Source organism: Cupressus sempervirens, chromosome 4 (genome assembly GCF_028749045.1).
Source record: "Cupressus sempervirens isolate cs-2001-9-10 chromosome 4, ASM2874904v1, whole genome shotgun sequence".
Lineage (NCBI taxonomy): Eukaryota > Viridiplantae > Streptophyta > Pinopsida > Cupressales > Cupressaceae > Cupressus > Cupressus sempervirens.
The window spans coordinates 789,767,646-789,795,186 of NC_143121.1; the positions used below are offsets into that span (position 1 = coordinate 789,767,646).

General features: G+C 37.3%; 1 protein-coding gene across 1 annotated transcript in view; it reads left to right on the forward strand.

The window, feature by feature from the left end:
* Positions 1-27,541, forward strand: part of ZWI (kinesin-like calmodulin-binding protein (ZWICHEL)) — a 98,657-nt gene that overhangs the window by 10,075 nt on the left and 61,041 nt on the right. Inside the window, exons 6-9 of the mRNA XM_089826899.1 lie at positions 23,188-23,287; positions 23,425-23,606; positions 23,767-23,882; positions 24,061-24,163. Of these exons, the coding sequence (XP_089683025.1) occupies positions 23,188-23,287; positions 23,425-23,606; positions 23,767-23,882; positions 24,061-24,163 (501 nt within the window). The remainder of the gene's footprint in view (positions 1-23,187; positions 23,288-23,424; positions 23,607-23,766; positions 23,883-24,060; positions 24,164-27,541) is intronic.

Sequence of the window (27,541 nt, forward strand, 5' to 3'; positions counted from 1 at the left end):
GTTCAATACTATTGGATGAAGTTTAGAGTTTCAAGTTCCTTGTATACTTATTGTTGTTGTCACTAGGGTTATTTTGGATTTTGTTATTATTTTTCACTTTTCCTCGTGTTTGTTGTTGTCTATACACCATTGACAACATGACCTAACATTTATGGTGGAAGTCAAAATGCTAAAAAAGGATAGAAGGAGCTTGTCTGGTTTGGTCACAAACAATTCTCAATGGCAATAACATCAAAAAAAATGTGTTGGGGGTGTCTATGAGACAATGCAAAAGTTGTCTATGAGACAATGCAAAAGTATATAAAATTGTATTCATTCTACCTTGTGAAATTCACATGCTTTTAATGGGGAACAATGCAATTTTATAGAACATAGTCTAGATGAATTGGGCATAGCTAAAAATTTGGTTTCCAAGGGAGTGGGGCTACGTTTCTGTGTCCTAGTTGAGTACACTGGCTTTTTTGGGGGGGGGATGTGTCCTCGGGGAACATAGGTTATGAGGAATTGATGTTGTTTGTCTTTTTTGACGTATTCATGCAGCAAGGAGTGCATGGCACATGAAATGGAATGACATGGGCATAAAAAATTGGGCTACTAAATGGATCGATCACATCTTCCCATCATTGCACATCCAATATTCATGTGATTTTTCCTTGCCTCTCACAAGTCTTCTTTCCTTTTCTAGAACTTTCAACATGGGCAATAGTGTGGGACACATCAGATCTTTTATTTTCCTCCATCAACCACCTAGACATCTCATCCTTCTCGATTATGGATATCTATTCACAAATATTAATCCCATTTGTAGGCATGTAGAAAAGGGGACTAGAAGACCTAGTTTAGTTTGCTTTGAAATCCTTATTGCACACATGGTGCAATCAATATCTATTTTTAAGACTTAATTTTGAGTAATGTCATGGCTTCTTTGTGGTGTGGGAGTGCTTGAGAGCTCCCCATGCCACAATAGAAGCAAGTGAAAAATTTAAGAAGATTTTCTTTTTCTTTTTGCTTTTGTCCTGAAAGTGCCACATGCTATGTATGGGGAGCCACAAATGGCTCTTAGATGTAGCGACTTGTCTAGACATTTCAAGGAGCGGGGATGGCAAGGGGATAGTCCCTTGATGTCTTTCCATCCCTGAAATGGGTAGGGGACGAGGACTTCTACTTCTAGGGTAGGGCTGCCCTCCTATGTAACCTTGTATTTAGGTATTAGGTTTCTAAAAGTGGTGGAAAGAGGTGTGGAGCTTGTTGATGTGAGTTTTGTGACCACTCTAACATGCAAAATTAAATTCCTAGTATCCCATCCTCTCTTGAGCAAGGAAACTTCAAATACTACACATTTTTACAAATGTTTGATCAAGTGAAGCAACCCCAAGGTTTATAATGCATACGTGCGAATTTATGTTGGATACAACTCAATTCAATGATTTGATTTGTTGACAATCATGTGGTGACTTACACCATTCTTCCTAGACTTGATCAATTCTTCTCCAATGTGGCTATAACTTGGAACACTAGGTTGACTTCAAATGAATGACAAAATAGATAAAGGGTTTAGAGAAATCTATGTTATTCCTAAGGAGAATGGTATCATTGGATGATGCTTAGAATAGGGAATTTGTTTAACCAAGCTTTGCTTCACCAAATGAAACAATTGCACAAAGATTTTCATAATGTAATCATACATTCAAATACCCTATACAAGTGCAATTCAAATCAACACCAACAATCAAACATAGTATTTAATTGAGTCCTGAGTACCCTTACACTACAACTTGTTAAGTTTTGAGCCTAGAAAGAGAGATGATAAGCAACAAAAAAACCTTACACTACAACTTGTTAAGTTTTGAGCCTAGAAAGAGAGATGATAAGCAACAAAAAAAAAAGCCAAAAATGAAACAAAAGACACAAGTTTTACCCTGGGAAAACTCATTAGATTCAAAGGGAAAAACCCAACAACACAACAACAAATTATTTTATTGATCATAAACATTCAAGTGTACAATGTCCATTGCTAGATGCGATATATATAATAAGAAGAGAGACTCTTCATATTACAAAGGAAGGTCTCTTGAGTTTCCCATAACTCCTATAATTAGCTACAACTCTTCGAATATTCATGCCTCAATGCATGTGAATGGCGCATGTCATTTACAGTTAATATTACTATAAATGTCTTTTTCAGCTGAAGGTGACCATAATGGCAATACCGTCCATATTTCCGGTGATAAAGATCTCTATCGTAGCTACAATCTTCAACACAACTTGTAATAAAAAAGTAACAAAAGAGTTATGGACGTGGAATTCATCATTCATCTTCACATTTCTCCATTTCAATCAATGAACTTTAACTAAACTTAGAGAAGTAGAAACAATGCAAATGTAGAAGTGCCATGTAGCTAAATTAAAACATAAAATACCAATGAAATGTACAAATTAATGTTATTATCACATTGAAATAAATAGATTTATTTTAATGTATTATTGAGAACTAAATTGAATCATAAAATACCAATTGTTTTTGAAATGAATAGATTATTTTTATATTGACAATGTTATATGTTTCCTTAAAATAAAATAATATCTATGTTTTCATGATAAATACATTTGATTAGGAATGTGGTTATGACTTAAGGATTTAATAATTAACATACCTCTTAATACTGAAACCACATTTCCTAAACGTTACCATGGACCAAGACGATAGAAAAAGATATATTAACACTATCGAATGAATGGAGAGGAGAAAGGAAAGTACAAAGTCTTTAATAGGAAACGGCATTGGAGGCCATCACCAGTTGGAGCGTACACCATAGGCAGAATTTTGATAGAGCATCCACCACTGAAGCGCAGCATCCAATGTACCTATTACATATGACAGGGACACGTCCGCGGAGGGAGATAAGGGTATAACTCCTGGTCGATATTAAAGAAACCCAAGCACCTCAGAACCCTACCCTTGTCCTAGTCCGTATGACACGGGATCTAAGGAAGTCAAGTGGTAAGTACACAATGTCATATGTAATGCAAGGATACTGATTTCCAAGTAGCATTTAAAAGTGTTGAAATTATTATGTTTTCATGGCATTTCAAATATAGAAATATAGAAATAATTAAAAGATACATATGGAATTAGATATGTTATTAAGGATGGTTATTGTGAAAATAAATGAATAAAATTAAGGAAATTATAAAGGGAGACCTCAATTCCTTGTATGAGTATCAGAGATAGGTATACTTCTGTTTGGCTAATACAAGGAGGTAAAGGTACAAACATTAAACATTGATATTAGAGATGGGTAGTATACCTATTTGGCCAACTTATTAAGGAAATATTTATGTGTTGGTATCAGAGATAGGTATTATACCTATTTGGCCAACTTATTAAGGAGAGATATATGTGTTGGTATCAGAGATAGGTATTTGGCCAACTTATTAAGGAGAGATATATGTGTTGGTATCAAAGATAGGTATTGTACCTATTTGGCGAAACACCAAGATATGTTGATATGTACGGTTGCTCCCTCCCATTGACATACTTACGAAAATATAATGGTAGAATATTCTAATGGTGTCAACATATGCATATGTGAACTTAAAGGTGCATTCTAGAAAAGACGGTTCAATAACTAAGGGTTAGGAAACCCGATCTAGAAACGTCTTTAAAGTTTAGGGTTAGGTTAGAGGGTAACTAGTTATAACAAGTTTGATTGATTGAAAGAATTCTAACCATATTTTTCCAAGGGATATTACAAGAAGCAAGATACAAGGATTTGCCATGTCTTTATTGAAGAATGTATATTACCATTAATAGTCTTGGCAATAACTTATTGTCTCCTCCTCCTATTCTACTCTAACTAATCCCTTACAAATAAGAAGGTCAAGCCCTTTATAGACCTCTCAAATACAACGAAGGGCCTTGATTGATTTGAAATCAATGACCAAGATGATTCAAGGAAACCCTAATTAGAGTTGTTACAACTACTTTTAACCTTTCAACGTCATCCAATAGGAAATCATATTGCTTTGAATAAATACCCATTTTAAGGATGAACACATGAGAAAATTCATTGTGGCAATACATTAAATGGCTTCCACATGTCCACTTGTGGACATTTTATTTGATGAACTTGGACATGTTAACTTAGAATCCTTCAGTTGGTTGAAGATGAAAGGGCACCACTTCATCATGCTTATCTTGTAATCTTTGTATTAAATATCTCTTAAAACATAACATTTTTTAAGCCTTTGATTGATTGTGATGGCTCATATTCCCAAATTGCTTCCTCTTCAATGTTCTTCTCCATCCTTTGGTATTCTTCATGAATTGTTGGAATTTTTATCTTGCCTTGATCTTCTAGAAGTGATGAGATCTTTCATGTAGTGGGATCATTCTAATGGATCTTGGATTTCCAAAGTAAATGCAAGATGATCTTCTTCATTTGCATGATCTTGATCCTTTTGAAGTGGTTGTAATATTCCTCTTTGTTGCAATGTTTCCATGTAGTTGTGATGCCCTTCTTTTGAATTTTTTTTCCATCACTAGCTATCATTCCTTGTATTGTGCATACAAAATATTGTGATAGGAAATGTTAGTTTGAAGTTTTGCACTTTTAAATTCATTTGAACAACTTGAAAAGGATTTTATGACATTGTTTAATGCATATGCTCGCAAGTAATTTCATAAAACTTATCCCACAAACCCTCCCTAAATTTGAAAATGACACGTTCAGGTCTGGAAATGCATTAAGTTCATGAGAAAATCAGATCTTTGTACAGACATTTGATTTGAAAACCACTTGCATTTCTGGAGATGCTCTTCTTGCTTATGGTAAATGCTTTGATTCTGGCTTCATTTTGTTCCCTCTCCTCCACAATTTCATACTTATTTCTGGAATTCACTAATTTGATATGGATCCTTTCTTGAACTGCTAGATCAGATTCACCCTTTCCTGACCTTCACTCCTTGAATTCACATTTATATGATATACTTTCTGGAATTATACTTCAATTTCAAATTTGCTTTTCTACTGGAAATTTCGTTCCCATATCCCTGCTTAAAATCTGAATAGTTTGCTTCCTTCTTAAACTCAATCATTCCATCTTAGGCGATTTTGATTTCTGCTTTAGATTGATGCTCGGACTAAACTTCCTTTTAATTCTGATTTTTGCTTATCTTGTCTAGATTTGCACCTTTCCTTGTATTAGAATATTGTAATGGTTCTTTAATGGGTATCTTAGTCTTTAGTTTATTAAGTAGTTTCTATTTTCATTTTTAGTTCATGATCATTTCTTTTAGTTCTTTTAGAAACATTGTCTTTGTAATTCTATATAAGGAGCTTTCATTTCCTTTGTTTAATACAACTACAACACATTCATTATTTTACCATAATATGGTATCCAAGCAGGTCGATGGGATTTCATAAAATTTGGTGGATTTTTAAAGAAAAATTCGAGCCTCTTCTAATTTGGATTTTTTCCATAAGTTTTCTTTTTGATTTTTAGAAATAAAAATCGTTAGAGGTATTTTATGAAACTTTTGTGGTTCGTCTTTGAGGATTTTTGTTGGAAATCACAAGCTCGATTAAGGGTTTTGATCTCGCTATTTCTTGGTTGCAGCAAGTCTTTGACTTTTGAGGGTTGCATGTACTTGCATGTGCTTGCATATGTTGGTTTACTATGCAAAGTCTCATGTTTTTCCGCTTGTAATTTTCTAATGGGTTTTTATAATTTTTCCCTAGAAAATTTTCTTAGGGGTTTCTATAATTTTTCCCCCTTGTATTTTTTGATTCAATAATTTGCAAAGTTGTGTGGGATTCCTTTGTCGGTTTATAATTTTATCCTAAAAAATTATCTAGTGGGTTTTACCCTTTTTTTTAAAAGAAGAAGATTTGTATTGTCTGATTTTGATTGATTTTACATCTCAAAAATCATGTTGGGTTTTGATTGTTTTTTCACTTCATAAACCGTGTTTGGTATTTCTGATTTTTCTCCTAAAAATTCATGCCTTTGCAGTCTATTTTGGGGCATCATGCTCATTTGCAAAGTTTTAAGGGTTTGCCGATATTTCCTTAACATTGCGCTAGTTGTTCTCAGTGTTTATCTATGTTTCTAGGGAAGAGAAGCTTCATTATCCAATATCAAGTTGGATGTTTTGTGATGATTTATCATTAGACGTTTTGCTGATTTTGGAAGGGTTTGTGGTAGACTCATCTTAATGATAGAGTCAATGGCAGACTCTTGTCTCGTTGTGCAAAGCATTCTAAAGAAGGGAACACCCTTCTTTGTTCTTTTATGGACGAATTCTGGCTTCTTGGTCATTAACATTTTGCAGATCCAAGGGGGTCTCAGATGTAATGTTTTTGTTATAAAATAAATAATAATTTAATCTTTGTAACGGGCCGATTGATTTATTTTATCTTAGACCCATTTTTATATTTGTTTTCGAAGTTTGTGTCACCGTTGGCTATTTTTGTACACCCTCAGAAAGGTTTCCTCGATGGGTATTTAAGCACGGCTTGTAGGAAGTCTGTAGTTATGCTTTGGATTATATTTTTCTGTACTTTGGATTCCTGTTGGAGTTCGGGATTGTTCGCCATTTTGGAAGTGAAAGATCTTCCCTATTTGGCTTGTGTGGTTTTGGTGGGATTCAACCCTCACCCTATTATGTTAGTGTTCTACTTGGTTTGTATTTGGCAAATTGAGGGCTTAATTGCATGTGGAAACATTAGTACCCATTGGTGAATCTTTTGACTCTGTGTCTGCAATGTGTGTATGTTACTTCCTACATTCTTCAAGTGGTATCAATTGGTTTGTATTGTTGAATCCTCTTCCCTTCATCTATCTGTGCTTCAGGAACATTACTATTCGACATTGTGCACACTAGACTAACCATACAACCTTTGAAATATCATTGTACGGCCTCATTATCCCACCCATACTGCCTTCCACCATACGCCTTCTTCCCATCATACGGCTAGCAATTCACTTCCCCCCTGCCCCGTACGACCTTTCTAGGAATACCACACGACTTCTGCTACATGTAGTGGCAACCTACTAACTTCTAATATATTTGTACGCATAGACTATAATTCCTGTACAGTTCCTACCTACCGTACGACCATCTTCCTGTTGCATCCGTATGGCATGTGGGCACCTATTACAACATTCAGATTTACAATACAGTTTCACCTTGTACGGCTACTACCTGATCTCCCCGATTTGGCATCCATACGGACTCCACTACCACAACATTCATAGGGAAAAACGTCCTTCCAAGCAACTCTACGTACGACCAATCCACTATTTGTAGTTTGGGGTTACCTTGGAACATTACAGTGGTAACAGAGCTCTTCATTCTTGCCAGCCTGTGGACGGTGAATGAGAGTTTATAGTCGGAAGAGAAGGACACATTTCGTTGATCAAATGGTTGACGAATGGGAATCGATCGATGCCGAACTTGTGGCACTACTGAGGGAACTTGCTCGGAATCAGGCACAGATCATTGATACGCAGTGAATCATGGAAGAAACTCTCAAGAAGTTGGCAGAGAACAAACTATCTGCAGAACAAAATGGTCATAGTGCGGACTCAGTGTCGGGTAAATCACACCCTCGGTCAGCACGCTCTCAACCTTCCATGTCGACTTTTCCACCACGAATTGAGGCACATCACGGAGAGAGACAACCAACCTTCGAAGAAATGAGGGAAGACTAGAAGAATGCAAACCTTGAAGAAGACATTTCCTACAAAGATTATGTAGATTTGAGAATGAGATACTCGGGGGGCGGAAATAGAGGGTACTTCAACGATGATCTCAGGAGAAAGTTGAGTAAGGTGAATTTGTCTCCATTTGACGGATCGGGTTTCATATCAGCGCAAGCATGGGTAATGAAAGCCGATACCTACTTCCAGCTGAATCTTGTGTCGGAAGAAGAAGCAATCAAATTTGTTGCCTTGCACTTGGAGGGGATTGCGCAGAAATGGTGGCACCATGACACCATCACATTAGGGCATGATCAAATAAAGACTTATGCGGAATTCATAGAGAGATTAACAGAACGATTTGATGGGAAAGATCTTGAGCTCAATTTCAAAGATTTGGCCCAATTGAGGCAAATTGGATCGATAGATCAGTTCATTGCGACATTTCGGAAACTTTCGGCATTGGTCACGGACATTTCTAAAAGAAGGCGGGTCATGCTCTTCATGGATGGATTGGTGGAATCACTGAAAGGTTGGGTGAAGGGATTCAATCCGTCTACCATGTCGGAAGCAATCAGTAAGGCACGAAGTATGGCATCGTTGTCGTCATCATCCTCATCCTCTTGAAGTCACATTCGAAACCGTTGACGTTTCTGAGGGACAAACCTCCGTCCAAGAAGTTGTCGTTGGATGAAGCCACCCGACAAGAACTTTGAAGGAAGAAATTGTGTTTCAATTGCAAGGGGCCTTGGGAGCCTTGCCACCGATGCCTCGGGAAGGGAAAGATCTATTACATCAAGGTCGTGTCCGATGATGGGGACGAACACGAACATGAAGAAATGTCGGTCAAAGATAACCAACCTAACAATGACACCAACATGGCCAGTTTAAACCGTACAGAGAGGATTGCCGCCTTGGTACAGTGTGGAGGATCCATTGCATTGGCTGGCAGTCTGAGGTGCACAGTTTTCTGTGTACGGGGTACCCTTCAAGGACAAAGGGTTACGGTGATGTTGGATAGCGGAGCTACTTTGAATTTCATAAACTCATCCTTGGTAAAGCGAAGAAGTCTCCCTACGGAAGCACACGCAAGCTTTCAGGTCAAGGTTGCCAGAGGGACCTTCCTGCCCTGCATGCATCTTGTTCCTTAGTTGAGCATCACAATGGCGAATCACACGGTGACAGAGGACTTTTTCATAGTGGACCTTGTTGACATGGAAGTCATTCTGGGCATACAGTGGATGAAGACCCTTGATGAGTACACTCAGAGTTTCAAGCGAATGGCACTTAGAGTTTCAAGCAGATGGACTTCACTTTTGTGGTTGACGGAAAGAAGGTTGTCCTCTGAGGGATGGCAAATGAAGGTCTGAAGGAAGTTTTTGTGCATCGGATGGAGGCAATCTTGCGGCATGATGACGTTGCGTGGGCTGCGCATTGTTTTATCTCGGCGGAACCTATAAAAGGGAACCAAATAGCTCCACATGATTATAAACTTTAGGATATTTTAACTAGGTATGAAAAAGTTTTCATGGATATTCCTCCTGACATACCACCTCATCGGGGGTTTGAACACACAATCAAGTTGGAATCAGGGGCAAAACCAGTTATAACCAACTGTACTGCCACCCCAAGAAATTCAAGGATGAGATCGACTGGACGATTCAGGAATTGCTTGAGAAAGGATGGATCTGTCCCAGTTCTAGCTCGTTCGCCTCATCCGTGGTGTTGGTCAAAAAGGACGGAACGATGCGCATGTGTGTGGACTATTGCGCGCTAAACAAAAGAACAATAAAGAACAGGTATCCCATCCCAAGTATAGATGAGCTGCTGGATGAACTACATGGCGTGGTCTATTTTTCAAAAATAGATCTCCGTTTCGGATACCACCAGATCCGAATGAGGGAAGAAGATGTGGAGAAAATGGCTTTCTGCTGCCACTACGGACATTATGAGTTCCTAGTCATGCTGTTCGGATTGACCAACGCACTTGCTACATTTCAATCATGCATGAACCGCATCTTCAACAAACAATTGCGTAAGTATCTATTGGTATTCTTTGATGATCTCATTTATAGTAGGACATGGGAGGAGCACTTGAAGCATTTGAATGAAGTTCTGAGTATCATGGAGGAACAGTTCCTGTTCGCCAAGCAATCCAAATGTGAGTCTAGTATGACAGAGATATCGTACTTGGGGCATGTTATCAGTAAATACGGGGTTCAAGTGCATCACGAGAAGATTCAGGCGATCCTCAATTGGCCTCCCCTAAAATCACTCACTGATCTGCAAGGATTCTTCGGATTGTGCAGTTACTACAAGAGATTTGTCAAAGGATTTTCTCAGCTCAACGCACCTTTAATGGATTTGACGAAGAAGGGGGCTTTCCAGTGGAACGAAGAGGCACAACTCACCTTTGATAAGCTCAAAGAGGCCATGAGCACTTGCCTGGTACTTGCACTACTCGACTTCACCTGATCGTTCATTTTGGAATGCAACGCATCTAGGGAAGGCATTGGAGCAGTTTTGATGCAGGATAGACACCCCATCGCCTATGAGAGCAGGAAGCTTACACCAGCAGAATGCCTGTATTCCATCTACGACAAAGAAATGTTGGCCATCGTACATACGCTAACCAAGTTTCAGCAATATCTGGTAGGTGCCAAGTTTGTCATCCGTACGGATCACAACAGTCTGAGATATTTCCTGGAGTAGTGGGACTTGAACGAACGACAACAAAAATGGGTAAGCAAAGTTCAGTCTTTTGATTTCGACATTGACTATTTAAAAGGGAAGAAAAATGTTGTTGCAAATGCCTTGTCCAGAAAACCCACCATCTGCTCGCTAGACCAGATTTCAGTTGACTGGAAGGCACAACTATTAGTAGAGTATTCCAAGAATACATTTGCCTATAAAATAATGGATGGCCACACCCACGATGATCGGTACAGAGGGGTGGATGATATCATCTACTATAAAGACTGGATATACCTGGTGCTAGAATCCAAACTGAAGCAGAAGATCCTAAAGGAAGCACATGACTCACCTTTGGCCGGACACCTCGGCTTCCTTAAAACTTATAGAAGTATTTGGTAGAGATTTTCATGGAAGGGATTGAAAGGGACGTGTTGTAGCATGTAAGAGAATGTATGGTTTGCCAACAAAACAAGTCTGAACACACTCTTCCTATTGGGCTGCTACAGCCTTTGCCAATTCCTGAACATAAGTGGGAAAGTATATCCATGGACTTCATAACAAGTCATCCCAAGGTGAACGGAAAGAACTGTATTTTTGTGGTGGTTGATAGGTTGACAAAGTATGCGCATTTCTTCGCCATCCCCTCAGACCTTTAGGCTGCACAAGTTGTCGATTTGTTTTTTAGAGAAGTCTTTCGTTTGCACGGGTTACTCCGAAACATTGGCAATGATCGGGATGGACGATTCATCAGTATCTTTTGGACAAAATTGTTTAGGATGGTAGGAACAAAATTATCACCAAGCACGAGCTACCACCTACAGGCAGACAGTCAAACTGAGATTGTGAACAAATGGCTCGAAGGCTACTTTCGGAACTACGTCTCGACACAACAACGAGCGTGGGTAAAATGGATCCATCTTGGGGAGTATTGGTACAATACCACATATCACATGTCTATCGGGATGGCGCTATTCAAAGCTTTACACGGGCACAAACCCCTCTGCTTCGTCGACACAGTTCTAGGTGACAGTCACGCTCCAAGGGTGAAGGATTGGCTTTAGGAGGGACAGGACATACTGAGGAGTTTGAAAGAGAACCTGCAGCAGGCACAAAATCAATAGAAGGTGTATGTCGACAAATACTGGATAGTGAGGACTTTTGAAGTGGGGGATCCGATCTATGTTCGGCTTCAGCCATACCGATAGTCTTCATTAAAAGGATTAGGTAAGGAGAAATTGAAGCCACACTTTTATGGTCCCTATCGCATGATTTGTCGCATTGGTGAGGTAGTGTACGAATTGGAACTTCCGGAGGGTAGCCGCATTCACAATGTCTTCCATGTTTCCTATCTAAAGAAGGCTATAGGGCAAAATGTCACAGTAACTACCAACCTTTCGCCACTCAATGAGGAAGGGAAGCTCATTTTGGAACCTGCTGAGATTCTCGAAGTGCGTGAAAAGGCCCTATGGAACCGCACTGTGAAGGAATACTTGGTACGTTGGCAACACCTATCGTTGGACGATGCAATGTGGGAAGATGAGCACATCCTCCAACACTTGGCACTGCACTTGCTTGAGGACAAGCAAATTTTGGGATGGGAGGATTGTAATGTTCCCATTATAAAATAAATAATAATTTAATCTTTATAACGGGTCGATTGATTTATTTTATCTCAGACCCATTTTTATTTTTGTTTTCGAAGTTTGTGTCATTGTTGGCTATCTTTATACACCCTCAAAAAGGTTTCCCTGACGGGTATTTAAGCACGGCTTGTAGGAAGTCTGTAGGTATGCTTTGGATTATATTTTTTTGTACTTCAGATTCCTGTTGGAGTTCGGGATTGTTCGCCATTTCGGAAGTGAAAGATCTTCCCTATTTGGCTCGTGCGGTTTTGGTGGGATTCAACCCTCACCCTATTCCGTCGGTGTTCTACTTGGTTTGTATCTGGCAAATTGAGGGCTTAATTGCATGTGGAAATATTAGTACCCATTGGTGAATCTTTTGACTATGCGTCTGCAATGTGTATGTTACTTCCTGCATTCTTCAAGTGGTATCAATTGGTTTGTATTGTTGAATCCTCTTCCCTTCATCTATCTGCGCTTCAAGAACATTACTATTCGGCATTGTGCACACTAGACTAACCGTACGACCTTTGAAATATCATCGTACGGCCTCATTATCCCACCCATATTGCCTTCCATTGTATGCCTTCTTCCCACTGTACAGTTGTTGGTTATCCCACTGTACGGCTATCAATTCATTTCCCCCATGCCTCGAACAATCTTTCTAGGAATACCATATGGCTTCTGCTACATGCTCTGGCAACCTACAGACTTCTAATATATCCGTACGCATAGACTATAATTCCCGTACGGTTCCAGCCTACAGTACAACCATCTCCCTGCTGCATCTGTACGACATCTAGGCACTTATTACGGCATTCAGATTTATAGTATGGTTTCTTCTTGTATAGCTACCACCTCATCTCCCCGATTTGGCATCAATACGGACTCCACTACCACAACATTCATAGGGAAAAACGTCCTTTTAGGCAACTCTACGTACGACCAATCCGCCATCTGTAGTTTGGGGTTACCTTGGAACATTACATCAGAAGAAGTAAAATATTTTTTAGAATTTGTAACCAAAAGACAACTTTTAGATAATGACCATTAAGGGAGGGCCTTAGAATATTGTAATGTTTCTTTAATGGTCATCTTAGTTAGTCTTTAGTTCACAATTGTCTTGTTTAGAAACGTCGTCTTTGTAAAGGTATATAAGGAGCTTTCATCTCCTTTGTTTTATACAACTACAACCCTAATACCTTGGTCTTCTCGGCATTTAATTGTTTTAGTTTTGAATGGCCCCCATCAACCTTTCTTACCTTATATAATTCCATTTACTTTTGGAAAAATTACATCTTTTCGAGTTGGCCAATCTCATTTAGCATTCAAATAATTTATTTCAACAATTTGCCTTCCTCAAGCTTGCTGACCTCTCTTAGCATTCAAACAATTTATTTCAAGATTTTCCTTCCCTCTAGCTGGCCAACTTGATCATTAATCTCAATTTCATTCCTTAATAGGGTGATTTTCATATTTCCTTTTGTTTTATCCTCAAAGGGTTGAAATTCTATACATAGAAGGAAGGTTTGCTCTTGTTCTTGAAAAGTTGTCTTAGATGGAATGGAAATTAACACCCCACACGAAAGATTTCAACCTTGCTTCTTCAATGTTTTTATTTTTCCTATTTTATTTTCAAGACTTGCCCAATGTGGGAAACTGACTTGCACTAGGAAAAGTGGAAATTTTCGCATGACAAGGAAGAGTGGAGAATTACACCTTACAAGGAAGAATTTAACTTTATTATTTTACTGAAAGGGTGGAAATTCAAACCAAAGAAGGAAGATTTGCATTCCTTGTCTTTGGAGGGTGGAAAGTTGTATCTCATGAGCAAATTTTATCTCCAAATGTTGGAAATTCTTAGTGGACAAGGAAATTCAACTCTTTCATCATTTTACACTTGTATTTACAATTTTTCTTTAGTGGTGAAATTTCAACCAAGATAAGTAAGATTTTAACTGAAGGAGTGGAAATTTTACCCCACAAGGAATATTTTTTCTCAAGGAGTGGAAATTCAACCAAGAAAAGGAAGGTTTTGACTTAAGAAGTGGAAAATCTATCCCCACAAGGAAGAATTTTGCTCGAGGAGAGGAAATTCTTATTTGACAAGGAAATTCTACTCTTTGCTATCATTTTTACATGTAAATTTTCCCCTATGGTGATGAATCGACCATGACAAAAAAGATTCCACCTTTCTACCTTGAAACAAGTTTTCATCATTCAACTCTTGGTTTCAAAAATGACCCCTAGAAGGAAATTCTTGGTCGTGACAACATTTAACACATATCTCCCACTCAAAAAATTTCACAATTTCACCCTCAATTTTATTAGAATATTTCTAATAATGCTCTATCTATCGTATGTGGATAGTTTCTAATATTTGTCTTTCCATTTTGTATATATGAGCTTGTAAGCTCGTTGTATTTAATTAATTCATTGATTATTCAATATACAAAATAATCTTTCGATTATTTTATGGTATCAGAGCCAATACTTAATTTTTTTGGAAAAATTTATAATTTCTAGAAGAAATTATTTGTTTAAATTTTTTCAAAATTTTTTCAATCGATTTTCTCTAAAATCTGCCTAGGGTTTTTTGCCTAGAGAAATCTTGAGCTAGGGTTTTGCAACTCACATCTGAAAATCATGATTTTGCAACTATCACTCTGAAACCGATGGCAAATTGAAAATGTGGAGGTTGTTTTTTCCTAAGAATCCTCTCTGAAAATCGTGACTCCTCTCTGCAAATTGCGACCAACACAAATTGCGTTTTCAGTGGTAGTATTTGGTGTATTTAGCAGCTTGAAATAGGACTCCACGCAATTTTTGCATGGTTTAGTAACGAGTTTGGCTCCTATCTTTGGATCACTGCTTTGCAATTTGGGGAAACCGAACACGCAGGTTTTTTTTTTTTTTTTTTCCGAACAAAAAAGTGCCATTTTTTTCCTGATCATATGACTTGTGGGCATCAATCTTCATTCTTTCTGCCGTCATTGCCAAAATGCTCGTGTTTAGAAACAAATCGGGCGTTTCAGACCTGCAAACACCATTTTTTTTGTTGTTTTGACCTCCATGTTCGTCGACTGGTTTTTTTGCTCGAAACCCTAATTTTTGGGGTCAGAATTTTTTTGTTTTCAAATTCTTGGTGGGTTTTCCAAGACCTCATTTGGGTCTTCGTAAGAATTTTCTAGGTACCTTGTTTTTCGTGCCTCAATTTTCAAGCTGATTGATTTGCATTGTGATTGCATATTCCATTTGGGTTTTCCGTCTACTCTTTTGGGTACTTGTCATTTTTTTTTGGGTCAGCCTAAAACATTGCCTCAAACTTCATGCAAATGGCATCCTTGACCAACTTGATGCTGGAAAACAGTCAACGATTTAATGGCAACAATTACAACCACTGCAAGCAGCGCATGTTAACCATTTTCGAGTATCGTCATTTGGATGCACTTGTTCTAGGCACATAAACTCGTCCTGCCCCTACTAGCATGCACGGTGGGACCTCCGATACAACAGATCAAGATAAATTTGATGATTGGAATCGCGAAGCTGTTATGCTTCTCAAACTCTTTGTCACAGATGATTAGCTTCCTCTGGCAAGTTGGCTGCAAACATCTGGAAATATTTAAAGGAGTTGCATGAAACATTCGATAAGAGTCGAGCATTCTTTCTGAAGAATCAGTTGTATTCCATTATGATAGATGAACGTGTGTCCTTACAGGAACATCTCACAAAGATTAAGGACATTCGAGATCAGCTTGAAGCCATCGGTCGGACAATGGAGGAAGAAGATATGGTAGTTATTACCTTGAAAAGCTTGCCAACATCTTATGAGCATTTCATAGAGACTCAACATTACCTCAACTAATGTTGATCTGAAATTCCCAGAGTTGTGCACCAAACTCCTACAATAGGATCCTTGGAAGCAGCAGTTTGGCATTCGTGCTTCCTCACCCTCGTTAGAACAAGCCTTTGCAGCTAAGTTTCTACCATCTCAGTCATCTCCACAAGGTAGTTTCCATCAATCCTTAGGTAGTTTTCAGCAAAAGAGTGTTCAGTGTCACTACTACCGTAAGTACAGCCACATGAAGAAAGATTGTCATTAGCAACTCGCTTCCGAACAAAAGAAGCTGGGAGGGTCCAATCAACAGGCCAATTCTGTTGAACATTCTGAGACAAAGGAGTTTGTGTTCTATGCTTTTATGGCTAAAAGCCCTTCCAATTCTACCCGATCCTTTGCTTGGTATATTGACTCTGGTGCTTCACTTCATTTCTCTCATCAGCGTGACTGTTTTATGGATTTCTATCCGTACAACAATTCAGTTGTGTTTAGTGGAGGAGAGGAGTTCAAAACTATTGGTAGAGGAAATGTTCAGATACAATCTAGTGGGGGTGAACTCATCTTTCTCAATGTCTGCTATGTTCCTATTATGACACTCAATCTTCTCTGTGTGAGCCAAATCATGAGAAATTCTCCTTAGTTGGATGTGGTGTTCAGTGCCCACAAATGCTCCGTTATTGATCAAGAGACTCGTCTCACTGTTGCTACTGGTCTAGAGGATCATGGCCTATATTGCCTTATTGACACTGGTGATTCTCCTGAAATAGCTATGGTAGCTCGTGATTTATCTCTCAACACTTTGTGGCATCAAAGATATGGACATCTCAACATCCAGTATCTCTCTTAACTATCCTGGGAGGAACTTGTTTCTGGACTACCTGTGATTCAGTAGCAACATCTTGGAGTATGTGATGCTTGTCAAGCTGACAAACAACATCGGACTCCCTTCAAAGATGGAGATTCTTGGCATGCTTCTTAGGTACTTCAGTTACTTCATGCTGATGTTTGTGGTCCTATGAATACAACTTCAGTTAATGGTTAAAAATATTTTTTGCTTATTGTTGATGATTTTAGTAGAAAAATATGGGTGTACTTTTTCAAACAGAAATCAAATACACTTAGTACATTTCAGAATTTTAAGTTGTTGGTTGAAAACGAGTTTGGCTGCAGTATCGTTTCACTTAGAACAAATAATGGGGGGGGAGTTTTGTTCTCATGCATTCTCCGGTTTTTGTACTGAACATGGCAGCAAGCGCCAATTCACCACACCTTACACTCCTCAGCAAAACAATGTTGTTGAGCGTCGCAATCGTACGATTGTTGAGATGGCTTGTTCTATGTTACAACATAGGAGTGTTCTTAATAAGTATTGGGCAGAAGCAGTGTTTACAGTTGTTTACCTTTTGAATCGTTCTCCTACTCAGGCTGTCCCGAACAAAACTCTTGAAGAATTGTGGTCTGGTCCTAAGCCCAAGATCAGCCACTTGAAGATTTTTGGCTCTCTTGCCTATGTTTGGATTCCTGATGCTAAACGTTCCAAATTAGATTCCAAGACTCAGAGACTCATGATGACAGGGTATAGTGACAACCATAAGGCCTATAGATTGATAGATATTGACATTGATCATTTTATCTTTAGTTGTGATGTTGTTTTTGATGAAACTCGAGGACCCTTTCTGTCCTCTTCTGAGCAATGTTCTGAGGAACAGCCTCATAGTGTTCCCCTTACTTTAGTACCATATGATGGGCAGAATGATATAGATAATGCCTGCCTTGGGACACCTGATGTTGATCTTGTTGAGGCTCCTAAGAATGATCCTCCTCCTGTTGTTGCTCCTGAACCTCCTCCAGCTCCTCTAGAGGTCACCTCTTCTACTCTCTGACCCAAATGATAAAACTATTAGTGATCTAAGGGATGATGAGCTCATTGAAGGTAGAGCTTCTCAAATAAGTGCAACCAAATAGTTAATTTTGCTATTATGGCTAACATTCAAATTGTTTATGAGCCTCAGACTTATTCCGAGGCTAAAGATATTCCTGAATGGGAACAGGCTATGGAAGCTGAACTTCAGAGCATTCAGAAAAATCAAACTTGGGTTCTTTTTGATCTTCTTGCAGGGAAGAAGCCCGTTAGTTGCAAATGGGTATACAAGGTCAAATATAAAGCTGATGGCGCCTTAGACAAGTATAAGGCTCGTCTTGTTGCTCAAGGGTTCTCACTAAGGGAAGGTATTGATTGAGGAGACTTTTGCTCCCACAGCTAAAATGAGAGTACCATACGGCTTGTTCTTGCTCTCGTAGCTTAGTTCGGTTGGAAAGTTCATCAGATGGATGTCAAGAGTGCTTTTTTGAATGGTGACTTACAGGAAGAGGTCTACATGACGCAACCTTCGGGATTTAAGGTTGCTGGTCAGGAACACGAAGTCTGTAAACTTGTCAAAGCTCTCTATGGTCTGAAACAAACTCCTCGGGCTTGGTACATGAAAATTGATAAATATTTAACCGACCATGGTTTTTAGAGGAGTTCATCGGATTCAAAGCTATATATCAAACATGTAGGTGATGATGTCTTGTTTGTCATTGTTTATGTGGATGATTTGATCATCACTGGAAGTTCAACACATTTGATCACGGAAATCAAACAGGATTTGTGCAGCACTTTTGATATGACAGATTTGGGACTCATGCATAATTGTCTTGGAATTGAGGTTTGGTAGACTGAACACAGTATCTTTATTTCTCAATCCAAGTATGCTAGAAGTCTTTTGGACAGGTTCAGAATGTAGGATTGCAAACTTGCTCTCACTCCTATGGAACCTGGGCTCAAATTATCTACTCAGTCTGATTCACCTGTTGTAGATGAATCCTTGTTTAGACAACTAGTGGGTAGTCTCATTTTTCTTACTGCCACTAGACTTGACATTAGTTTTGCTGTAAGCTATGTCTCCCGCTTTATGACAACACCCAAGACTGATCATTGGACAGCTGCAAAGCATGACCCGCACTATGTGAGTGGTACTCTTGATTATGGTCTTCTATACACTCAGAAGTTTGATTCTACACTATGTAGCTACACAGATTCAGATTGGGCCATCTCTATTGATGATCGTAAGTCTACCGCCGAATATGTGTTTAATTTAGGATCTGCTACTGTGACATGGACTAGTAAGAAGCAACAGGTGGTGGCCTTGTCTTTGATTGAAGTAGAGTATTGGGGAGCAGTTAAGGCAGCTTGTGAGGCAGTTTGGCTTCGGCGGATGCTTGTAGATATGCATGTTCCTCAATTAGGACCGGCTCCCATATTCTGTGATAATCAGGGAGTACTCAAATTGGCAAAGGCATGTTGAAACACATTGTCATTACATTCGTCAACTGGTTGAAGACAAATCTATTCAGGTGCTATATGTTCCCACCATAGAGCAGTCTGCTGATATCTTCACCAAGTCTCTCAGTTCTGATAAATTTGTAAAATTCAGGGAGGGTATTGGTTTTATTGATAGATTAAGCATTATGGGAGGGTATTAGAATATTTCTAATAATGCTCTATCTATCGTATGTAGATAGTGTCTATTTTTTGTTAGTTTCTAATTTTTGTCTTTCCGTTTTGTATATATGAGCTTGTAAGCTCGTTGTAATTAATTCATTTATTGATTATTCAATATACAAAATAATCTTTCGATTATTTTAAATGTCCCACTTTTGCAATCACAACTCTTCAAATTGATCAAACTTCTACATGAGCTAAACTGCTCAGGGAATGAAGACACTAGAACTATTGCCAAGTTAGACTAAAACTTACAAACAAGTTCGACATGTTACAAAATTTAATTATTCATGATTAAGTGATTACAAATGGAGACAAAGTCTCCTCATATTAGAAATAGAAACTTTGTAAAGACTATCAGGAAATATTTTATGTTATCTAACTGAGAGAATAGAAACTATGTAACAATTAGCTAATAAACTAAATATGCCTAAATGACCGTTAAAATAATATGAATACTTTATTACCACCCCTTAATGGTCATTCTAGTAGCTACCTTGATAGGAAAAAAACAAATTCAGATCATTTGGCCATGAATGCATAAAAGGGTGTTTCCTTAGGCTGCTCTGCTACAGGAACATGCTGATGAGATTCTCCGTGGTTAGACTTTTGATCACTACCTTGTCTTTTTCAATCTTGCAACCAGTGGCCTCTAGTTGATTGCTCATGTACTTGATCTTCATGAGATGCCCTTGCAAAGCCATCTTCTCATCCATCAAAGAGCTAACAACATATTCTTCAAAAAGAATGCTTGGTTTTATTTGATGTTTTATGGAGACTTTTCAGGTGTGCCCAAATCTCTGCAACAGACTTGTGAGATGGCTCTTTTGGAAGCATCACATTGGTGACAAATAATTTAAGCAACATAACTACTTCTCAGTTAGGTTTTACAAACTTGTCCTGGTCTTTGTCCACTGCTGTAGGGCGAGTGAGTTACCTAGAACAAGCTGGTCCAAGCAACCGGTACTAAAAAATTGAGAGCATCCTCTGCTTTCAGCCATTATACTTATTGCTGTTGAACTCAAAAACGTAGAGCTCACCCGTGGGCCAAAACAATAGAAATCATGAACACCAGGCCAATAATCTTCTCAATAGCTGTAGTTAACAGCACTTGGAACTACAGATGGTGCAAACCCAAGCTATCCACAAGTAAGCCTTCACAAATTCGGTATCAAAAACTGCTTAAAAGAGGTCACACAGCACAAAAATGCAGTCACAAGAGGAAACCAGTGCGTGGATTTGAGAAATGTGCAGGAAAACTTCAAAAAACCCCTTGAAGCTGTTGTACGGCCTCAGAAAAACAACAGGAAAAAACCTTAAACAACCACGAAACCACTTCACAGAAACAGGAAACACAAGAATACACCATGAAAAATTATGCACAACTGACACTAAAAACCTAGGTTGCATGGGTACACGTACCCATACCCCTGGTACTCGCACCTATGTACCCAAGTACCGGGTGCACGTACCCCACGTACTGGGTACTCAGTGACAGCAGCATAGCTAAGGACCTTGATTAAGATGTCTATGTTTTTTTAGGTTCTTTGTTCGCATATCAGCTTGCTGTTTATCAAGCTTAATTCAATACATAATCAGTTTAAAACTTTGATACGATACTTATTAACAGTAAACCTTATCACTGTTCAAGCCAGAAGTTTATCATTTGCAATATGTCATTGTTATATGGTTTATGATCTTCTTGTTCATGTTTAAAGTCTGCCTTCTCTGTTATAACTTATAACAAACATATAGAAAATTTGAAACTGAAAACAATACATTACATTCGCAAACTTATCTCTGTTATACTATAAGGTTTTGAAAAGTAATTGTCATGACTCATAATTTCAGATTTTCTATTAAATATTAAATTATAATTAAAAAAATTTGACATAACCAAGTACCCTTGTCCCCTATTTTGAAAAATAGCCGTAGCCATACCCTAAGTACCCAAGTACCCCCGTCCCTGTGCAACATTGCTTTAAACCTTTCAAAATTTCCTTAAAAAAATATGTGATTTGAAGGCAGGGAATCCTCTATGGAATTCTTCAACACCCAAAAACCCTACCCGGTTTTTGTTGAAGTAAAAAAAATCAAAAATAACTTTGGGAAGAAATTCCAGGGAATGAAACTTCGAGTTTTTTTTTTTTTTTTTTTGCCAAAACAACTTAAGCTCTAATACCATGTTATGGAATTTCATTATTCGTAATAGAGTGATTACAAATGGAGACAAGTCTCCTTATAAAGAGAAATAATTGAGAGCGAAATTGAAATTTTCTAAAAGATTAACATGAAAGATTCTAACTGAGAAAATAGAAATTTCCTAATAACTAACTAATAAACTAAATGTGCATAATGATCATTAATATAATATTAAACACTTTATTACAAGAAATTGAGCTAAATGCTAAGCAACTAAGTAAAAGGCCATGGCCCCCATTGGCAATGGTGCATGTTTGTTTACAACACAACAGGGCATTGTTTTGCCACACTCTTTTTAATAATGCTTTCTTGGGAATGGTTGGGGATTGTCTTTGACATCCTCAGATGGCTGAATGGCTGAATACTGCTTCTGGGATGGTTCCAGGTGAGCAGGGAATATCAGGCATTGGGATAGGGGACGTGTGCTCATTTAATCCTATATTTAGGCTTCAGGGTTCTACAAGGGGTGGAAAGAGGTGGGGGGCCCTGTACCTTTTTAATATTACTTTTCAAAGATAAAAAAATCAAGTTGGTGTCTGTGGGATGGTTGTGGATTGTCTTTGACATCCCCTGACGGCTGAGTGCTGTTTCTGGGGTGTTCCCAGGCGAGCGGGGGGTACTCAGGGTGGCATAGGGTTGTTTCTGATGAATCTTTGCATCCCCAATATGTTACAGTTATAGGTACTGCCAAAAAAATTCAAGGGACACGTCTCTGAGTATCCCTGCCTGTTTCTAAGTATCCCTGTGTATCCAGTCTATGTCTAGTTTCCTGTGTTGTAGAAGATAAAATATTGCTCTGAAATTAGACTCTTTTTGTGCTGATTATCTCTCCGGCACTCTTTTATGCCACATGCAAGCTTCTTTAAATGGTAAATATACTACAATAAATTGAGTTTTGATTATTTGTAAACCACAAAAAATAAACTTGTTAGGTCAGGGAATCTGCCTCCTCAAAACATTCTCTTGTTTTTGTATTGATGGTTACAACCGTGTCCTTCTTCACACTGTTATATTTATGGGATGGTGTATTGGAGTCTTGTTAAACACAACTTATATTTGAGCTGATCAGGAAATACTAAGTCTTCTTTTTTTGTAGATTTTGGATTAAATAAACAATGCCAATTATTATGGGATATTAACATATTCATTTCATTCACCTTGATTTATTTCACATATTTCATATTTGTAGTTAATTTGAGTTTGCGTAGAAAGCCTTTTCCTTGAGCCATTTAGGGAGGACTTAAGTACCCTTTTTGGTAGATTCTAGATCAATCAAACATCAATTTTAGTTGGATATCAATATATTCATCTTACTTATCTTAATTTTGGACATTAATTTGTAGTTTTTTCAAGTTTGCTTGAATTTTACAAGTTGGAACTTTTCTTGTTTCGAGCTATTTAGGAAAGATTGAAACACCTGTTTGGTAGAGTTTATTAAGCAAATGGTGTCATATTAGATTGGCTATCAATATGTTCGTCTCATTTGCTTTAATTAAGAACACAAATTAGCAGTTATTTTGAGTTCACTTAACATGCCTCTTTGATTGTTGCTTATTGCATTTTTTGGGTCTGGATGCTAGGAACTTGCAGGAATAATTAAACTATCTGCCTATAATACATTCAGTCTATTTGAGTGCCGAAAAGTTGTCACTGGCTCTAAATCTCTCGATCATGGAAATGGTAGGTTTTGACTTATTCCTTAATTGATTCTATAGATTTTGGTTGGCTGGTAACAGCAATTTAGCAGGTTTTATAAATTTGCTAATAGAGAGAAATTTTCTGCAATTTTATAATGGTGCATTTGGTACACCCTGCAGAAGAATATGTAGGTTTGGATGATAACAAATATATAGGGGATCTTCTTGCTGAGTTTAAAGCTGCCAAAGACCGTAGCAAAGGTGAAATATTGCATTGCAAGTTGTCATTCAAAAAGCGATTGTTTCGGGAGTCTGATGATGCAATAACAGAACCTATGTTTGTGCAGTTGTCATATGTTCAGGTATGTTGTCATTATTTTTTTTAAGACACTTTAGATTGTAGCCAAGTAACTGCTGGTGCTCTTTTGATTACCAAAAATTCAAAATTTTAAAAATAGTCTTAGGATCTATGCCATAAATTCCTTAACAATATTTATTTACAAACAATGATTATGGCTGCAGCTGCAACATGACTATATCTTGGGGAATTATCCTGTTGCAAGGGAGGATGCAGCACAGCTGGCTGCATTACAAATTCTTGCTGAAATTGGATTTGTTAGTAATCCAGACTCGAGCACGTAGGTTTCTTTCAAATGTGTTTGTTTTGCCCCCTGTACTGGGATATTTGGTTTATTCCATTTGACCATTTTACTCTATACTTCCCATTACAGTGAAGTGTTTTGAGTGTTGTAGAGTGCTGTATTTATTAATTTAAGATATAAGCTACTGAACTGAGTATCATGTTAAATAATGCAGTGAATGGGCTGCACTCTTAGATAGATATTTACCCAGACAAATTGCTGTGACACGAGGAAAGCATGATTGGGAGACAGATATTCTTGCTTGTTATGAGTCTATGGTATGATAAATTATTTAGGTTTTAATTTATCTAATTTTTTATAAATCCAACATTACTTCATGAAAAAATCAAAGGATTATTTTGTTTTCTGTCTCGAGAATATACTTTCCTACAGGGGTTGAAATATGTCTATTTTAAGCTGACTATATGCTTAGGAGAAGAAATTAATTGTTTCTAATTTTGATTGCTGTTTCAAATGACTCACTTCTGGCATAAATTTGAGGTCTAGAAACAACACTATGAGTGCTGCATTCTTGTTTATGCATATTTTGATAGACGATGGTTGAATATGCGTTTGTTAATAAGCTGGAGAAGCCTGAAAAGGGAATGCTGAATAATTATAGAAGCTGACTGAATAAATGTCACAAAATGTGAGAAGTTGGAGAGAGTTAATGACTGCCAGATGTAATATACACAAAAGTGGCTTAGTCATAAGAAAATGTTTGGATTTCTAATTTTCTTTGAAAAGAAAAGAGTGCTTGTTTATTCTGTAGGTATATTGCTTGTTGAGGCATTTTGACATAACATTGACTCGTTGAGCTATGCTTACAACATTACCAAATATCAATCTACTCTGCTTTTGTAAGGCTATCTCTATGGATGGGTGTCCTCCTGGGAAGTCCCGGTGCTTCACTTCTATGAGCATCACCTAGATGCAATGAGTGCTAAATGTTCCATTTGTTCTCATGGGAGATGGGTTCGCGTGAACCACTACTAATGAATTATGGTTCAATGAGTTTGACTCAAAAAATTACACAGTTGAATCCTAATAGCAATATCACAATTTGACTTGTGGAAAATATCTAGTAATTATCTAATCATGAGCTCAAGGGAATTTCTAATGAATAGTTCATAAGGCACAACACTTGCTGAAGGATTTGCAAATGGGGTTACAAGCAGAGTGGCTTTAACAATGGAAGAAACTCCGTAGTTAAATGCACTCGAGCTGGAGTAGTACTGGGATATGGGTGACCTAAGAAGTCAAAACTTCACCTAGATGCAATAAGTGCTAAAAGTTCTGTTCATTCTCATGAGAGACGCCTTTGTGTGAATAACTACTTGTGAATCATGGGTCAATGAGTTTGACTCAAAAAATTACACAGTGTAGTCCTAATAGCAATATCACAATTTGACTTGCTATGAAAAACATGTTTTGCTTGTTAATTGATGAGCTTGAGGGACTTTCTAATAAATGGTTTATAAGGCACAACACTTGCTAGAGGTTGCAAGTGGAGTGGGTTTAACCATGGCAAAAACTTTGTAGTTAAGCACGCTCAAGATGGAGTAGTACTCGGATGGGTGACTTCCTGGAAAATCTCTGTGCTTCACCTCTAGTGAGCATCACCTAGATACAATCAATGCTAAATGTTCAATTCATTCTCATGAGATATGGGTTCATTTGAACCACTACTGTGAATTATGGGTCATTGAGTTTTACTCAAAAATCTATTGGTCAATCTTGATGGCAATATCACAATTTGATTTGCTGTAGAAAATATTTCCTACTTATCAATTAACGAGCTTAAGGGAGGAAACTCTGTAATTAGGCACACTCGAGTTGGAGTTTATTGAGATTGGTGATTCCTTAGGATGTCCCCATTGTTCACCTCTGTGAGCATCACCCAGATGCAAGGAGTGCTGAATGTGGCATTCATTCTCATGAGAGATGGGTTTGTGTGAAGCAATAGTTATGAATCATGGGTCAATGAGTATGACTAAAAAAACTATGCAGTTCAATCTTGATAGCAATACCCAACTAAGAACCCTCAACCATAGGGAAGTACCTCCACATAGAAGGGTACACAGTATGATATGGGTCGAGGTTGTCTTCGAGAACTACTTGTAACAAAGGGTTGTCATCAATGTGTGTAGTCTTTGTAAGATCTCATAGACTTGATATGAACCAAAGCAGATGGGTGTAATGAATGCTTGGTGCCTTTGGTAGAGATGACCAATGTGAAGATAGAGGTGATGAGATTAATGAACCTGTAACGCCCCGCCAAGAGATCCAAAATCATCATAACATCACATTCACAACCCCGAGCCTCTGGTAACAACCTAAACTGGTCAATACTAGAACAAACCCCAAAACACCAAATATAGACAACATAAAGAACAAGATGCAAGTACATGTTTTGGTTCGTTTTGAAAACACATAGTTTCAGTTTGCAGTAAGGTTTAAATTCCAGTTTCATATGCTTTTCAATTAATAGGTTGTCGCAATTAACCACATTTAAAAAAAAATTATTTGTGCAATTACCCCTATTTGATTTTAAGACATCTTCCTAAAGTAATCTAAGGGTACCTTATTTATTTAAATTATTAAACTAATGCTTGTTGACTTTCCAAGAAAATAATCTACAATTCTACTAAAATCAATATTTTAATAATTTTAATAAATTTTAAACTTAAAGCAATCAACTTTCCTTATTAATTAATCCTAACTAAATTACGTTTTAATTAAATTAATTACTTAAAGTGTATAATTCACATCTACGATTCCAAATCATTTTTATTAATAAATTAATTAGGACTTAATTAGATATTACTAAAATTTAAGTCACTTCTAAATCATTAATGTCAATTGTTTATTTGACTATAACTTATATTATTATTAACAACTATTAGTTTAATTAATAATCTAATATCTAATAATTAATTATTAACATTTATAAATTAAAACTCTTAAATATTTATTATATATTATATAGCATTTAATACACATTAAATTTCATATTAATTAATATATATATTAATAAATAATTTTACTAAGTTTTATATAACTTAAAACTTATATATATAAAAAAACAAACAATTCAAAAGTTTAATATAGGTTATGCGATTTTAAATCGCAACCGGGCTATTAAACTATGCTGCCGGCCATCCATTTATTAAGCCATGTGACAATTTCTACTTCAAACTGCACCCCCATCACAGGTACAGTCATGTATGCGTGGGGGGTCGCCGCCAGGTAAGAGGTGTGGGTTTATATGTATAAATTCTTTTTAATTCTTTTTTTCATTTGTTTTGTTTTATTAATATTAATATAAATGTTATAAAATTTTGTTTAATATCAATTTTCATATAACAAACTTCCTCCCAATTTTATATATATAAATATAATTATAATTTGCATTGTAGTTTTATTTTTTTTTATTTTTATTTTTATTTTTAAATTCCAACCCTTCCCAAATTAAATCTTAATTTCTTAAATCTAGAAAACGAGGGTTTCTAATAACTCTATTATTCTTCACATATACAGAAATTATTGACAAGCAATTAATAATTCACAATATTGAAATATATAAACTTTAATCATAAAGAATTCGGATTTTGCAATCCACAGACACGAAGAAGACAGGAAAGGATAACTGCGAA